Source organism: Ctenopharyngodon idella, chromosome 1, assembly GCF_019924925.1.
Source record: "Ctenopharyngodon idella isolate HZGC_01 chromosome 1, HZGC01, whole genome shotgun sequence".
Lineage (NCBI taxonomy): Eukaryota > Metazoa > Chordata > Actinopteri > Cypriniformes > Xenocyprididae > Ctenopharyngodon > Ctenopharyngodon idella.
In genome coordinates, this window is record NC_067220.1 from 5,017,964 (window position 1) to 5,035,506 (window position 17,543).

At 37.2% G+C, this 17,543-nt stretch overlaps 2 protein-coding genes across 24 annotated transcripts in view; one reads left to right on the plus strand and one right to left on the minus strand.

Moving 5' to 3' along the window:
• LOC127518973 (signaling lymphocytic activation molecule-like) overlaps window positions 1-17,543 on the plus strand; it is a 44,189-nt gene that overhangs the window by 18,125 nt on the left and 8,521 nt on the right. The window contains exons 1-2 of one of the 2 annotated variants that reach the window (XM_051906322.1): window positions 16,596-16,765; window positions 17,019-17,324. In XM_051906322.1, the coding sequence (XP_051762282.1) occupies window positions 16,720-16,765; window positions 17,019-17,324 (352 nt within the window). In that variant the 5' untranslated portion in view covers window positions 16,596-16,719. Of the gene's footprint in view, window positions 1-16,595; window positions 16,766-17,018; window positions 17,325-17,543 lie in introns of those variants that run through there. The other variant, XM_051906410.1, reaches the window with a different exon arrangement.
• Window positions 1-17,543, minus strand: part of LOC127517971 (uncharacterized) — a 66,204-nt gene that overhangs the window by 16,496 nt on the left and 32,165 nt on the right. For 3 of the 22 annotated variants that reach the window (XM_051905325.1, XM_051904760.1, XM_051905237.1), the window contains one exon: window positions 2,482-2,793. The exons of 3 other annotated variants lie outside the window; for them this stretch is intronic. In XM_051905325.1, the coding sequence (XP_051761285.1) occupies window positions 2,482-2,793 (312 nt within the window). Of the gene's footprint in view, window positions 1-2,481; window positions 2,794-4,889; window positions 6,348-6,555; window positions 6,589-6,955; window positions 7,085-7,731; window positions 8,017-9,528; window positions 9,838-10,353; window positions 10,753-17,543 lie in introns of those variants that run through there. 16 more of the 22 variants (XM_051905593.1, XM_051905411.1, XM_051905506.1 and 13 more) reach the window with 16 other exon arrangements.

A 17,543-nucleotide genomic window follows, 5' to 3' on the forward strand; every position in this document is an offset into this window, starting at 1 on the left:
TATGAAAAAGTTGCAACTTTTAGAATGAAACTGGATGTTTCTGAATGGTTAGTGGATAAATTTATGTAGTTGCTGTGGAGTTGATTCAACTCATCCACTAGCATGTGCCGTCATGTTAATCTTTTGTGCAAATCCAGCGTTGAATTGACCCTCGTTTGTGAAGCAGTCCGGTGTAAAATGACGGCATGTCAACAACACTCTACTACAACAACTCTTCCTCTTCTCTAAAGCAGCCCAACATGGCCTCACCCCCTTTGTTTCGTGTTTTCGGGGGCGGGGTTTATGTAAATTTAGGGTTAGTGATGTCACCAACATGGGAAGAAGCTCATTGTAGTCCCTACCAGCTGTTTGTTGTAGTCCTTAAACCAGGGGTCTTTCCTTTTCATTATTTCTCATTTACTTCAAATTTCATTACTAAAATATTTTTGCCATACTTAACAAAAAATGTAAACAGCAGTCTCTGATAATGTCTCTATCATTGTTACAGACAGTATTAGTTTTTAACAGTTAGTGCAAATATTTTCCCTTACTTTATTTTAGCTTAAATACATCAAAATCTTGCACTGAACAACAATGTACTGAACAAATGCAATCCCTGAATACATTTGTACACTATTCTATTTCTTAAATGGGACGACTGCCTTAAACAGGCAATTCTCCCTTTGCATTAAACTTTGAGCGTCGCAACTTTGCAGACGTTCTTTATGCTCTAACAGCAACATTATACACTAACTGAAGTTAAAAAAGCGAAATCATAATCAACCACCCCTTTAAACAACACTGATCCGAGGAGGGACAAACCACAAACTGGCGACAGGGTGTTGGGTGTTAGGATCATTGATGCACAAAGGCAACAAGGTCCTATCCCATCTGGTCCAAGCCAACAGAAAGTCTACTGTGGCACAAGTCACACAAAATTTTAATGATGGTTATGGGAGGACTGTCACAATGCACAGTGCATCACACTCTGTTCCGTATGGGGCTGTGTAGCCGCAGACCAATCAGAGTGTCGATGATGACCCCTGTCCACCGTCAAAAGCGCCTACAATGGGCACACAAGTGTTGGAACTGGACCTTACTCCCCGACTTCAAGGGGCACACAAGCAACTGATTCTAGGGACTGCGGGCTTTAGCGTCCTTGTTAGCGTGCCTGCATCCCATGCCGGTGACCCGGGTTTGAGTCCCACTTAGAGTGGGGTGGTTAGGACCAGAAGGGCTAACATTGGTGCTGTGACCTGGATTGGAGTGAGGTTTAGGGGACTGAGCGTAACAGAGGCCAGCTGGTAGAAAGCTGTGTGGGTAAACCTCACTCCCTGACCTCAAGATGCGCACTAGTGACTGATGCTAGGGGTTGTGGTCTTTAGCCTCCTTGTTAGCGTGCCTGCATCCCATGCTGGTGACGTGGGTTCGGCTCTGAGCGGTGCAGGTAGAACCTGAAGGGGTTATACTTGGACCAGTGGAGAAAGATTGCTCGGTCCAATGAGTCCCGTTTTCTTTTACATCACATGGACGGCAGTGTACGTGTATGCTGTTTACCTGGGGAAGTGATGGCACCAGGATACACTGCAGTGAAGGGAGTGTGATGCCTGAGTCTGGCCTGTCATGTGGATGGATATTTGACACGTGCCACCTAAACATTGTTGCAGACCAGGTACCACCCCTTCTTGACAATGGTGTTCCTGGTGGAAGTGGCCCCTTTCAGCAGGATAATCACCTTGCCACACTGCACGCATTATTCAGGAATGGTCTGAGAAACATGATGAAAAGCTTAAGGTGTTGCCCTGGCCTTCAAATTCTCCAGATCTCAATGCAACTGAGCATCTTTTGGGATGAGCTGGATCAACAAGTTCGTTCCAAGGCAGCTCCACCTCGCAACCTACAGGACTTGAAGGATCTACTGCTAATGTCTTCAGGGCTCTTGTAGAGTCCCTCCCTTGGTGCGTTTTTGGCAGCATGCGGCGGACCAACAGCATATGGTGCTTTTCCACTGCATGGTACGGTTCGTTACGGCTCAGTACAGCTCACTTTTTGGCACTTTTCCACTGCATAGTACGAATCTCTTAAATAGTACCACCTGCCGTACTGATACTAAATGTGACGTGTAAACACTGCAGATCACTGATTGGTCAGAGAGAATCCTCATTACCAGCGTCATTGGATTTGAAACACCAAACTCGCTAGATTTAAATAGTCAGTAACAGTCACCGCATTATCATTTGTTCGTGTGACTTGCTTTAAACGTAGAGGCGGTGCAGTCTATAATCCCACCCACTTTGAAGCGGTACTAAACTGCAGTGGAAAAGCAAACAGAGTAAAGCGAGCCAAGCCGTGCAGAGTCGTACCACACAGTGGGAAAGCGCCATTAGGCAGGTGCTCATAATGTTTTGGCTCATTGATGCATGTGTGTGCATTATCTACAGTATGATTGGGGGCCAGTTCATTTCAGCGCATCATCGCATAAAAATAAAGACAAATACTCACAATTTACAGCAACTTTGAATCTCTTGTTTGTGGTTGCTCTGCTGCTGCTGCACATCTGTAGTTTGTAAAGTCCAGAGTGATCAGTTCTCGTGCTCTTGATGGTCAGTGATCCAGTCCTCTTGTCCACCTTCAGTCTGTCTCCGAATCTCCCATCAGTACCTTCATATGTTTCTCTGGTTTTTCCAGTCATTTGAGCGATGCGAATGTCTTCATATCCAAATGTCCACACGATCAGATCATCTTTCTGTACTTCAGTGTCAGGGTATAAAGTGACTGATTCTCCCTCCACCACTGATATCATCACGACTTTATCTGTGACAGTAGCACATAGAAAGAGAGAAATACAAAGAAAATGTCATTACAGCAAGTGTGTATGCTGTTTTTATCCGTGATAAATAATCTTGGAGGTTATACTGTACTGTAGTATGCACGTATACTGTATTAACCCTGCTTAATGACATACAGTGCACAGCATAAATGGGTACACCCCCTCTGAACAAATACAAAAGACGTATTTTCTTTATGATCACTAATACAATTAATGGAAAGATGGCAAAACTAAAATGTATTAAACATGTACATAATAAAAACAGAGAAATATATGTCATTAATAGCCATAAAATAAGTAAATTAGCCAATTTTGTTTAAATTAAGGATTGCAGAAATGAGCACACCCTAGAATTAATTCTACAAAATGTATAATATTCTAGTACTTAGTATGCCCTCCATAATTTTGAATATACTGCACTTGCACTGACCCTTCTTGGCACGGAGTGTACAAGTTCATGACAAATTGTCACATCTGTCCTGTTTAACTCCTGGATGATGAGCTCCTTTTTTACAGAGGACCTGGGAGAGTAGAACTCTGACTAAATACAAAGACTATATGCTGTGAAACGTTCTGCTCAAGTAGTGCTTACAAAGTTGGTTCCGACTGATCGGCTTTATCATCCGCATTTTCAGAATCTGACTCGGGCTTGAACTGAGATTATTATTAATGCATTCTTACAAGTGCTTTAGAAGCCTTATAATCTGAAGCTCTTTATTAAGGTAAGGGGCATTGCATTTCTGACACACACTTGAGGTGTTTGGCCAATCACAATGCACTGGGTCTGCTGGCCAATCAGAGCACTCTAAGCTTTTCAGAAAGAGGGGCTTTGTAAAAATCAGTGCGTTTTAGACAGACTGGGAATTGAGGTACAGTCTGTGAAAAATAATGTGTTTTTTGAACATTAAAGCATGTTAATATATTCCATTACACCCAATATTCAAAACAATAAACTTTTCAAAGTTTGAGCACCTATTAGACAAGGTTAACGATCGGAACGAAACTCGGTGGGCATGTTCGACTCATGGTCCTAGAGGTCTGTAAGAATTTTGAAAGAAATCAGCCACTAGTTGGCGCTAACAAGTTTTACGCCTCTGTAATCACGTGGTGTTTCACAGATCCACACAATATGCATATCATTTGAACTAGTCCTAGGTTTTTTGCCCGATCGGAACAAAACCAGTGCAGAACAATTCTCTGGACTCTCTAGATCAATAATTATAAAAAAAAAGTTGAACTTTACCCTTTGGGTCACTATAACAGGGTCATTTAGAAAATGGGCGTGGCAAAATATACTCAAAAGCCTATAAATCCTAAACGAAAACTCAGAACTTCACGAAATTCAGGGAGCACATGCAGCATATGACTCTAAAGAAGCTTGCCAAATTTTATGGAGATCAGACCATAGGTGGCGCTATAACTGTTAAAAAGCTTCTAAAAAAACATATGTTTTTAATGGTTTTGGATGAAAATGTATTTAACTTTGGGTGTGGTTGACTTATTTTCACGGGAGTCACATCCTTAGACTTCTGAAACCTTGCCGAGTCCAACGATACCAGACTTGCCAGGTTTGGCGTATGGTTTGTGCAACGTTATGATTTATGATTTTGCGGATATCTTCGAAACCATTAGTCTGATCGAGACAAAACCAGCGTAGGAAACACTAAGTGGGTTAACTATGTGTTTCAGCCCAAATGTCTAAATTTTGATAGGAAGTGGCAAAAAAATCCAATCAAAGTCTTTCATGGGTCATTTTTTATGCTCTCATATATACAAGTGTCTATAACTTCAAAACGAAATGAGATATTTTCACCAAAATTAACACGCATATATATGGACACACCCTGAGGACACCCCAAAAAGGTGGTGGAGAGCGGGCAATAGGTGGCACTATAACTGTCAAAAAACATATTTTTCCTTACTAAATTGCCTGTATTGGCTGTAAATGGTCTTTTCCATCTATGATCTAAGTGTTTACATGCTAAATAAAATATAATACCTTTTTATGTGCTTAAAGGCCTTAAATGCTTTGACCCCAATAAATGTTGCTTGCAGCTTTAATTATACTTGATATACTCACTTCTGACAATAACAATGAATCTTTGACACGAGGTTCCTCTGCTGCCGATGGTCTGGAGTTTATAGACTCCAGTGTGTTCAGATCTGATGTTTGAGATGGTCAGACATCCAGTCGTCTTGTCCAGCTTCAGTCTGTCTCTGAATCTCCCATCAGGACCATCATATGTTGCGATCTGTCCGGTCTCACTTTTTGTTTCAGCTATTAGAGAGTCTTGAGGTCCAAACGTCCACAGGATCTGATCATCTCTCTGTATTTCAGCATCAGTCTTGAGAGTGACAGAATCTCCCTCCTTTACTAACACTGTCCTCTCTTCAACTATCACAGCAGCATGTAAAAAATACACGATTGTAAGTGAATGAGAAAATGGACACGTCGGTAACGATGAAAAGATATAATCGATAACCATTTACAATAATATTGTGTCTTAATACTAGTTAAACTCTTGCTATATAAAGATGAAATACATGTTTTACTTAGTTGTTCAGAGGCTGTCTCTTCATCTGTCACAACACCACCTACAAATTCTAATAATTATAATAATGATCATTAATGTAAATTAACAAGCATATTTATTAGGCTTGTTTAAAGTTTATGTAAACATTTTAAATATTTGCTTAGGCAGAAGAGAAGGATATTTCCACTGTTAATACTCCTTCATTAAGATAAAAAAAATAATTTAGTTTACCCAAAAATGAAAATTCTGACATCACTTACTTGCCCCCATGTCAAATTTTTTTTTTTTTTTTTTTTTTTGTTCTGTGAAACATTGCAAAAACCAATATACTCATATATCGAGCAAATAGGAGCAATTATATATATATATATATATATATATATATATAAAATAGGAGGTAGGAGTGTGTGTAAGCGCCATGAACTGGACCCTGCAAATGAGCAGGACTAACGCTAAGAAACAGATGAAACAGGTTTGAAGTAACATGAGGGCAAATAACTAATACATCTATTCAACTATTCATTTATAGCTGCAGTGAGTGATTTCTGAGAAACATTGTTGATGTTTGAAATCGACACCCTCCTTTCAATGCTCCAAAATTAGCTGTGATTCAACAACAACTGGAAACATGGCAAAAATCCCTCGACTGCTGATTAGTGTTGTGCTGCTCTGATTTTACACAGTCAGGACTATGTACACAGAATTGTTTGGTCGTGTGTTGATTTTAATTTTCAACACCATTTCTCAGAAATCACTTTACTGTACTTTTAAATATGAATACCTAATACTAATGACAAAGAAAGATACCTCTGTCAGTAATAAACAAAAGCATTAAAGCATAAAAAAACATTTCTGTTGAGTTTTTGTGTTAAAGTCAGAAAAAAATAATCTAAATGAAGCCAGACACAAGCATACAAGCAAAAGTACATTCAACCTTACATTTAGTTCTGTGAGCTTCAATAGCAGACGAACAAACATTACTGTGGGTTAAACGTGCTCGACTCCTAAAACATAAATGCAGTTGATTAGTATATTAATGTCATCTCAATACTGGGATAAATATATATCACACACTCCATTAATTACTGCACCAAAAAAATTACAAGCAGAACTTAATAACTTAATAACTTAATTAACTGATAAAATAAAAAGTAAAAATACTAAATATGGAAACTCATACATTACATTTTCTCTTGCTGCTGTTATACTCACCCGTTTCTGATTGCTGTTCAGAGATCTTGGCTTCTTCTCACATCAGCACAGAAAAATAGGAGATCATTAGCAGATCATTTCATCATCATCATCATCATTTAACACATTTGATAACTTTATGTACAGTTTAAGATCGTTTGCTGAATCTTCCTTTCTCTTGTAATGATCTGATATTACTCTTCATACTCAAGTTTGTGTTTCACTATAAAAGCAACCAATGCCAATTACCATCAATCATTATGATACTATTATGGTGCTTATCTATTTTTGACCTAAATGATTTCTATGAACTGTCTATGAACTACAACTTTTAATATGGAAAACACATTATACATTTAAACTTTTGTAGCACACACAATAAGGCTTATTTTTCTCTTGCTATATGAGATGTAATAATTACCCAATAATTTAAGATCACAGATTCTGTGTCGATAGTAAAAAACAGCAGCAGCAGCAGCAGCAGATAACACCAACAGCAGAACAACAACAACTATTCCTGCTTTAGCACCTGGAGACAGACCTGGAACAGCTAAAGAGAGACAGTCATTAGTGTGAATGAGTCTGATCTATAACAAACACTATAAACATCAGCTCTGTATAACCTGAGTGAAGATCTGATAAGTAATCTTTATGGTAATGATTGTTAATTAATAACATTAAAAACAGTGATGAAGATTAAACAGTTACATTTATAACATTATTATTATTATCAGAAGCCTGTCACAGATTTATTTACAGGAGTCAGTCATTCTAGACAATTCACAAAAATCTGTTTTAGCTAATTAAAGGTCTGGGGAAGAAGTTTCGTGCTCTGAATGTTAAAGTATGACATCACTGTACAGTTATTTGTTCATTTATAGTTCATAATTTGAGCCCTATAATGTAACATCATCTGAATTATTCAGTCATTCCTTTAAAACAAAAGTTTCTCACCAATGACAGTAAAAATTAATAGATTTGTAAATATGAACTCTAGAGGAATGAAACTAAAAATATCTAACCATACGGTGTGTGAAATGTTCAGTTTCTGTTCTGAACATCAGTCATGTGATCACCTGCGGCCCAATCACAGCTGAGATTACATTCAGATCAACAGCATGACTGTGATATTGAGAAACTACAATCATGAAAAACAAACTTGAAAACAACTTATTCAAATAATAAAGGTGTCCTCACCATGGACAGTCACACTGAATGTCTTATATGAGATCCCATCGCTGTGATCGATCTGTACTTCATAACGTCCAGAGTCTGTGATTCTCATGTTGTTGATGGTCAGAGATCCAGTCTGATCATTCAGCTTCAGTCTGTCTCTGAATCTCTCAGTGGGATTGGGATATAAGATGGTCTTGTCTTTTCCAAAGGTTTCAGCAATGACTTGATCTCCAAACTTCCACTTTACCTTAGTAATTCCATGTTTTTCAGTGTTTAGAGTGACAGAATCTCCCTCCATCACTGACACTGACACAATTACAGACAGGGGAAGAAAAAGAGTTTGTTAATGTGCTGAAAAATAAATGGTTCATCCTAAATCATTCTTTTTGTGTCATCCTTGTTGTTTCTATGAAAAACATGTAGAAATAAAACCAATCAAACTGCCAGTAGTGATATATGTCCTGATTCCAGTTTGCGGACCGGAAAGCATATGGCACCATGGTAGAAAATGTACTTTTCCAGTCCAAAAGGAATTTTTAATGGGAGGCACAGCCTACGCATGATTTTGAGTTGGAAAATGGAAGAAAAAACGATTAAATGTTAATAAAACCCCTAGTTATTCATTTCATTTTGTCTCAGTATGTGTATTTTTTCCACTTACAGCAAAAAAACACATTACCGAAGAAGATAGCTTCACTTAATATATTAACCAGTCGTTGTTGAGATGTGATATTTCATCACCATTTTAAATTGTTTGCAATCACGTGGTTTTGGTGACGCGCGAAATTAATGTGGAGGGCAAGCAGTGAAAATTACAATGGAAGAGATCGGGAAAAGTCCGAACTGTGCTGGTTTAGAAAGGTATAAAAAGAAAATCACAACATATTTTGGACATGAACCTTATGTTATGAAGAGGAGCGATTTGTGTACTGAATTGAAAGACTTGACTGCCATCGAGGAGGAAGATATAGAGAATGTGAAGCTGGCGTCACGCCGCGTTCAGGTCTAGTTTGGTGTGTTTATATCGCGCTGCCTTTCTGCTAGTGAAGTTAGGGCAGTATTTTGATTTTCTGTTGTCATTGTAGGTCATTTATGCTGAATCGAGAATTATTTAACCAAGTCAAAAACAAAAAAGGGTAAGCAGGTATCCATATTCATTTCAGTATCGGCAGACACAAAACGCTATAGAAGGAGACAACTTTTAAAGTTAAAAAACGATATAAGTTACGTAAACGATAAAAGCTCATTGTGGTTTCTCAGTTTGATAGATTTGAGCAACCATAAACGACGCAAAACACAGGAATTTTGAGTTTGTGATTGGATTCCTATATAGAAAAAATCACTGCTTGCCCTCCAGCCGCATTTCACGTGCAGCAATGACGTCATGTGCAAACAACCTATTCGCAAAAATCTGTTTTAGCTAATTGAAGGTCTGGGGAAGAAGTTTCGTGCTCTGAATGTTAAAGTATGACATCACTGTACAGTTATTTGTTCATTTATAGTTCATAATTTGAGCCCTATAATGTAACATCATCTGAATTATTCAGTCATTCCTTTAAAACAAAAGTTTCTCACCAATGACAGTAAAAATTAATAGATTTGTAAATATGAACTCTAGAGGAATGAAACAAAAAATATCTAACCATACTGTGTGTGAAATGTTCAGTTTCTGTTCTGAATATCAGTCATGTGATCACCTGCGGCCCAATCACAGCTGAGATTACATTCAGATCAACAGCATGACTGTGATATTGAGAAACTACAATCATGAAAAACAAACTTGAAAACAACTTATTCAAATAATAAATGTGTCCTCACCATGGACAGTCACACTGAATGTCTTATATGAGGTCCCATCGCTGTGATCGATCTGTACTTTATAACGTCCAGAGTCTGTGATTCTCATGTTGTTGATGGTCAGAGATCCAGTCTGATCATTCAGCTTCAGTCTGTCTCTGAATCTCTCATCGTCAGTATATGAAGCCTCATTTCCATCAATTTCAGCAATGATTGAGCCTGAATCTCCAAATCTCCACTTTATTCGATAAAATTTCTCTCTTAAACGAGTGTCTAGAGTGAGAGAATCTCCCTCCATCACTGACACTCTCTCCACATCAGCTCCAAACACTGCAGAACAAACACAAACAGTCAATCAGAGATTAAACTCACATCAAGAATCAAGACAAAAGAGCTAACAGACAAAAACATTAAAAGAAATAAAAATAATAGATAATTTGACAGAGAAACATGGTTCAGTGTTTTTAATTTTGTTTTCTAAAACATTTAAGCTCTGAAATACTTATTTAAGGATGGCTTGCATTTTTTTTCTATTTATGAACATATTTACCAGCAACAAAGCAGTTTTTGGTTGACTCTTGCTGATATAGTGCACTAAACTGACATGCTCTATACAGCAGTTACAGAAGGAGTGAACAACTGAGAGATTTTCACTGGTTTGAATGAATGTGTTTTACTGAATGTACTGTTACATGAGCTTAAAAAGCGTCTATGTCTTTAAAAAACTTTAAGTAAACAAACCAGCACTCGCAGAAGTGGATAACTTGTACAATTTCATGATATGCTAATGAAGTACAGCTAATGCTAAGTGCTCAAAGTGAAAGTCAACAGAAATCACACACTTACCACAGACTATCAATAAAAACAGGGAGATTTTTGAAAGGTTCTTCATATTGTTGTTGATTCCAACTAAATCTGATTTCAACCTAACTTATTGGTGCATTAGCGCCACCGACTGGAATGGAGTATGGATCAGGATATTTGCTTGTATACAGAATAGAAATAAATATATAAAAACAACAACAACAACAAAAAAAACAAGCATAACAAATAAACAAACTGGAAAATAAAACAAAACAAATAAACAAAAAAAACAATCAAAACGCTAAATTCTTTTATATAATTTACTTTCACAAATTTAATAATATCTTCATACAACTTACTAGCTGTTTTCCCTAATAAACCTGACAAAGTAAAGTCATGATGTTTTGCTTCTTCTTCTTCTTCTTCTTCTTCTTCACACTGGATCATAAACTTTAGTAAAGCATTACTGCCATCTGTTGTTTGCATCGACCCTTTTCACTCTCAGACTCAGAGTCAGTCAAGGTAAAGATAAAGATAAGAAAAAGACAAGGATTTTTTTAAAGATAAGGTTAAAAAAATAAAAGAGGAAATGAAGCTTAATTTAAAAAAAGTGCAGAAATGCACATAGAGAAATAAAATAAAATAAATAAATACATTAATTAATTAAAAACAAATTACAAACTAACAAACTAAACATTAATCATGGCTTAAAAACAAATGAATCAACACTTTCTAACAAAATATAACAATACAAAAACGCTATTTAAAAATATTTAATTGAAATAACAGTTTTTTTTGTGCCTATAATTAACATTACAGGACAAATATCACAGAGAACGTTCATCAGGGGATATCAATATTGGAAAATAATACTGGAAATAATATTGTAAAAATATAAAATTACTGCTTTACAATATCAAGCTGACATTATTTAACACAGAACACATAAGAAAATATCTGATTTTGCAGATAGTTTGTTTGATCAGCAATTTCTGATATGAAAGTGCAACAATACAATCATTAACTTCTTTATTATTATTCAGTCTTGTGATCGTTGAAATAATTAATGTAGATCAAAGGGTCAAAAATCAATCATCATACACACCATAACAGTCTTGATCTATTAGACAGTCTAAATCCCATTTAACATTTGATTGATTGCTCCTGTCTGCCTCGCTGCTCAGAGTGGTTTGCATCTGTAACTCTTACTTTCATTCATTGTTGGTTATATTATCATTACCTTATATATAATATTGCCTACCACATTAATCTGACGTCGCTAGCTTTTAATCTTTGAATCTAAATCGCTATTACAATGCGTTTGCATCGCGCTAGCTTGTTAACTTGTCATCAGTCTTTCTGCTAGCTGCCTCACGTTACAGAAGTCAGGTAATTCCCAACACATAGAAACTCTTACACCTAGATATTATCACATAGAGACTGTGTCTGTACCCCGAATTAGTAAAAACAAAAAACTTCCAAACCCATTTAATGGTAAAAATTTAATTGATGTTCAACAAATAAAAAATAGAGATAATACTGATAAAAAATAATGATAAAGCTTGGGTTGTTAAATATTAGATCCCTTTCTTCAAAAGCACTTATTGTAAAGGATATTATCACAGACAATAATCTAGATGTGCTGTGTTTGACAGAAACTTGGCTAAAATCAGACGATTACATTACTTTAAATGAGTCTAGCCCTCAAGGTTATTATTATCAACACAATCCTCGTCAGAAAGGCAAAGGGGGAGGTGTTGCTGTAATCTATAGTAATATTTACAGTATTAGTCAAAAGTCTTTCAAATATAATTCCTTCGAAGTAATGGTACTTTATGTAACATTATGTAGGTTGACATTTGTGCTGGCTACTGTATACAGGCCACCAGGACACAATACAGACTTTATCAAAGAATTTGCTGATTTTCTATCGGAGTTAGTACTAGCTGCAGATAAAGTCCTTGTTGTTGGTGATTTTAATATTCATGTAGATAATGAAAAAGACGCATTAGGATTGGCATTTACAGACATTCTAAACTCTATTGGAGTTAGACAACATGTGTCAGGACCCACTCATTGTCGTAATCATACTTTAGATCTAATATTGTCACATGGAATCGATATCGATGCTGTTGAAATTCTGCAGCAGAGTGACGACATCTCAGATCATTATCTAGTCTTGTGTATACTACATTTAGTCAAGGCGGCTAAACTGCCTCCCTGCCATAAATATGGTAGAACTATCACTTCTACCACTAAAGATCGCTTTATAAATAATCTTCCTGATCAGTTTCATCACCTTAGCATACCAGAAAGCTTAGAAGACCTCGATGTTGCAACAGAAACTATTGCCTCTGTCTTTTCCAGCACATTAGACTCAGTTGCTCCTTTGCGTTTAAAAAAGATTAAGGAAATTAATCCAATGCCGTGGTACAATAAGCACACTCGGGCCCTAAAGGGAGCAGCCAGAAAAATGGAGTGCAGCTGGAAGAAAACAAAACTAGAAGTTTTTCGCATTTCGTGGAGAGAGAGAATGATTGAGTACAGAAAGGCCTTAAAAGCTGCTAGATCTGCCTATTTTTCAAAACTTTTAGAAGAAAATAAGCACAACCCTAGGTATTTATTTGATACAGTGGCTAAATTAACAAGAAATAAAGCTTCAACTTCTGATGTTTCCAAAGAGCACAGCAGTAATGACTTTATGAACTTCTTTACTTGCAAGATTAACAATATTAGAGAGAAAATAATAACCATGCAACCGTCTACTACAGTATCGCGTCAGACAGTGCATTGTAGTGTCCCTGAGGAAAAATTCAATTCATTTACTGCTTTAGGAGAGGAAGAATTGTCTAAACTTGTTAAATCATCAAAATCATCAACATGTATGTTAGACCCTATACCGACTAAGCTATTGAAAGAAATGCTTCCAGAGGTCATAGATCCTCTTCTTAATATCGTCAATTCATCTTTATCACTAGGATACGTAACGAAAACTTTTAAGCTGGCTATTATTAAACCTCTTATTAAAAAACCACAACTTGATCCTAGAGAATTAGTCAATTACAGGCCAATCTCAAATCTCACTTTTCTGTCAAAAATACTAGAAAAGGCAGTATCATCACAACTATGTTCCTTTTTAGAAAGAAATAGTATCTGTGAGGATTTCCAGTCAGGATTTAGACCGTACCATAGTACTGAGACTGCTCTCTTTAGAGTTACTAATGATTTGCTCTTATCATCAGATCGTGGTTGTATCTCTCTATTAGTGTTACTGGATCTTAGTGCTGCTTTTGACACTATTGATCACAATATTCTTTTAAATAGACTCAAAAATTATGTTGGCATTAGTGGAATTGCACTGTCATGGTTCAAATCATACTTATCTGACCGTTATCAGTCTGTAGTAGTAAACAAAGAGATGTCATATCGATCACAAGTTCAGTATGGAGTACCACAAGGCTCAGTACTAGGACCGTTACTGTTCACTCTGTACATGCTACCCTTGGGAGATATCATTAGGAAGCATGGCGTTAGTTTTCACTGTTACGCTGATGATACTCAGCTCTATATTTCTTCGCGCCCTGACGAAACTTACCAATTCACAAAATTAACGGAATGCATAGCTGATATAAAAAATTGGATGACCAGTAATTTCCTACTACTAAATTCAGAAAAAACAGAGATTCTAATTTTTGGACCAAAAACCTCTTCACGTAATAACCTAGAATATTGTCTAACACTTGATGGCTGCTCTGTTAAGTCTTCGTCGTCAGTTAGGAACCTGGGTGTGCTCTTTGATACCAATCTTTCATTTGAAAGCCACGTTTCTAGCATCTGTAAAACCGCATTCTTCCATCTTAAAAATATATCTATACTACGACATATGCTCTCAATGACAAATGCAGAACAGTTAGTTCATGCGTTCATGACCTCAAGGCTAGATTACTGTAACGCTCTACTGGGTGGTTGTTCTGCTCGCCTGATAAATAAACTACAGCTCGTACAAAATGCAGCAGCTAGAGTTCTTACTAGAACTAGGAAGTATGACCATATTAGCCCAGTTCTGTCAACACTGCATTGGCTTCCTGTTAAACATCGTATAGATTTTAAAATCTTGCTAATTACTTACAAAGCACTAAATGGTTTAGCTCCCCAGTACCTGAGCGAGACCTTAATGCATTATAGTCCTTCACGTCTATTGCGATCTCAGAATTCAGGCCAGCTGATAATACCTAGAATATCAAAATCAACCGCAGGCTGTAGATCCTTCTCCTATTTGGCACCTAAACTCTGGAACAATCTTCCTAGCATTGTTCGGGAAGCAGACACACTCTGTCAGTTTAAATCTAGACTAAAAACGCATCTCTTTAACCTGGCATACACATAACACATTATCAATTTATTTTTTCAAATCGGTTAAAGGATTATTAGGCTGCATAAATTAGGTCAGCCGGAACCGGGAACACTTCCTATAACACCAGATGTACTCATTACATCAGAAGAAGAATGGCATCTACGCTAATATTAGTCTTTCTGTTTATCCCGAGGTTTATCGTAGTCAACCGGATCTAGGCCGTATCCAGGTGAGATGGAGGATCTGTGCCTTGACACGACCACAACGCACCCCTGAAGTATCAGCAGAGATTGAGTCAACTAGATCATCCATTGTGAAGGCCTCATCGACACGACAGCCAGTGGCACAGCTCCTCAACAAACCGTCCATACCGGCGTGATAAATACGATCCTCAACTGGATTGAACTAGAATAAATACTTTGAATGTTGCGATCCTGTCAGACTTATGATAGCTACCTGAATCGTAACAAAGCACTGTTTGCTAGAGGAGAACTGGCCCCCCGACTAAGCCTGGTTTCTCCCAAGGTTTTTTCCTTCATTTTAACACCTGTTTGCCACCTGATGTCACCTGTTGGAGTTTGGGTTCCTTGCCGCTGTCGCTTTTGGCTTGCTTAGTTGGGGACACTTGACATTTGACGTTTGATATTCAACAGTGCTTTGCATCTGCCTGCATTGACACCATTTTATTTAAGAGCTGCTGTGCAGCCAAAATTATACACCAGTTATCACTGTAAAGCTGCTTTGACACAATCTGCATTGTAAAAAGCGCTATATAAATTGACTTGACTTTCATATAAAAAAAAGAATAACCATAAATGAGTAACAATAAGGAGTAAATACTATTTAATATTTAGGGGCCTTGCTCAGGGGCACCTCATCATTTCCTGCTGGTAACTTACTGGAGTCGAACCAGCAACCGACTCTCTAACCAACAGCCCCAAGAATTTTGTAATTATTGGTATTAGATGATTTGTTAATTGCATTCAATAGCATTCAATATAACATCTGCAGCTGCATGTTAAGTTTTTGCTGTAGAGACCAGTTTCTGGCGTTTCGGAACAGTGAATCATTCTGCGAAGCAATTGATTCAAAGCATAGGTTCAAAGCTTCGGAAAGCTGTTTCTCCTTAGAGCCCTGCACAGGCCTCAAATTTAGGCCCTGGCCCTAAACGCTCAGACCCGAGCCCAGCCCATGTCCGACATCTTGTCAGAATTCTCGGCCCAAGCCCGACTGGAGCACGTAACGCTCCCCATAACGCTGCATTCACGCACACTGACGCGACCGTCATAGTGACAACAGCCAATCACATTACTTTCTGGTGTTGCATGAATACAATTGGCTAGTGTCTGTGATCTGATTGGCTGATGTCTGAAAAGTTGAGAAATCTTCAACTTCTGTGCGACAGAACCCACAATTCAGTTCGGCAACGCATGATGTCACCCATTCAAAGAAAAAGGAAAAAGTTAATGATAATTTGATCGATTTAGATTCTCATATCAACACTTGACTTGCCTACAATAAAATCCAGATATGAAACACTAATATAAGCATATCACATTCAGAGGATATATAGTTTACTCGTGATGTTTTTTTTTCCGAACCACTCTCACTCGATGGATAGCAACAACTGTTAACAAAGCCACTAAACTTAAAGATTTTTATACAGACTGACTAACGAGTTTATCTGCTACGAAAAGAGTAAATTTAGGTTTCCAAACCTGACAAGCTGTATCAAAGATCTGAAGCCGCTACAAGTCTAAAAGAGCCTGCGTCTCAGTGTGCATAAAAACTTTATGTGGCAAAAAGGGGAACTCATAGTAATCTTAAAATAACATCAGAACAATTTACTGCAGTTTCTCGTAGACTCGCTCTAAATAAGTCCCGGTAAGAAGGAGGAGCGCAGAGGTATATTTATTCACAGTGAGCACTTTATCTGACATCGCTCTCATCTTCAGTTCAGTCGTATCAGGAGATATTTGATAGACTATAACATTTCTACTGAGTTTGTTTCAGAAATATTTGAAACTGTTCTGGTGTTCAAATTGCTGAAGAAAATGATTCACCCGATTTTCTTCCATATGTGCCTGTGGTGTGTAGTTGGTAAGCTAAGTGTTTTATGATGTCTGTTAATATCATAAATAATAGTGAATTTAAATTAAACAGTGAGATTACCAACTCAAGCAAATTAAATCTTACTCATATGAAAATGTTAACTTAGTTTAATTATGCATTCAATATTTGGTGTCCAGTTATTGCAATGATTTTCTTTAAAAAAAAAAAAAAAAAAAAAAAAAAAATATATATATATATATATCAAATTTGCTTAAAGCAATTGTTTCTGTTTGTTTTCCAGGAGTTTTTAGTGTTGATGCAGTGACGCCAGTGTCAGTGACGGAGGGAGATTCAGTCACTCTGAACGTACAGAGAGATGATGAGATCGAATGGAGGTTTGGAGATACAAACATTCTCATAGCTGAAATCAGAAAGGACAATAAAATCGCGTGTTATGATGATAGTGCCAATGGGAGATTCAAAGGCAGACTGAAGATGGATCAGAATGGATCTCTGACCATCACAAACACCAGAATCACAGACTCTGGACTTTATAAAACAAGAAACACGAACACCCTGCTGAACACATTCAGTGTTACTGTCTATTGTGAGTATACCTGTACCTTGTGTGTGTGTGTGCGTGTGTATATTATTATTATATTATATTATATTATATTATTAATACACCGATCAGCATAACATTATGACACTGACAGGTGAAGTAAATAACACTGATCATCTCTTCATCACGGCACCTGTTAGTGGGTGGATATATTAGGCAGCAAGTGAATATTTTGTTTGAACATTTGCACCCGGCCATCCACAA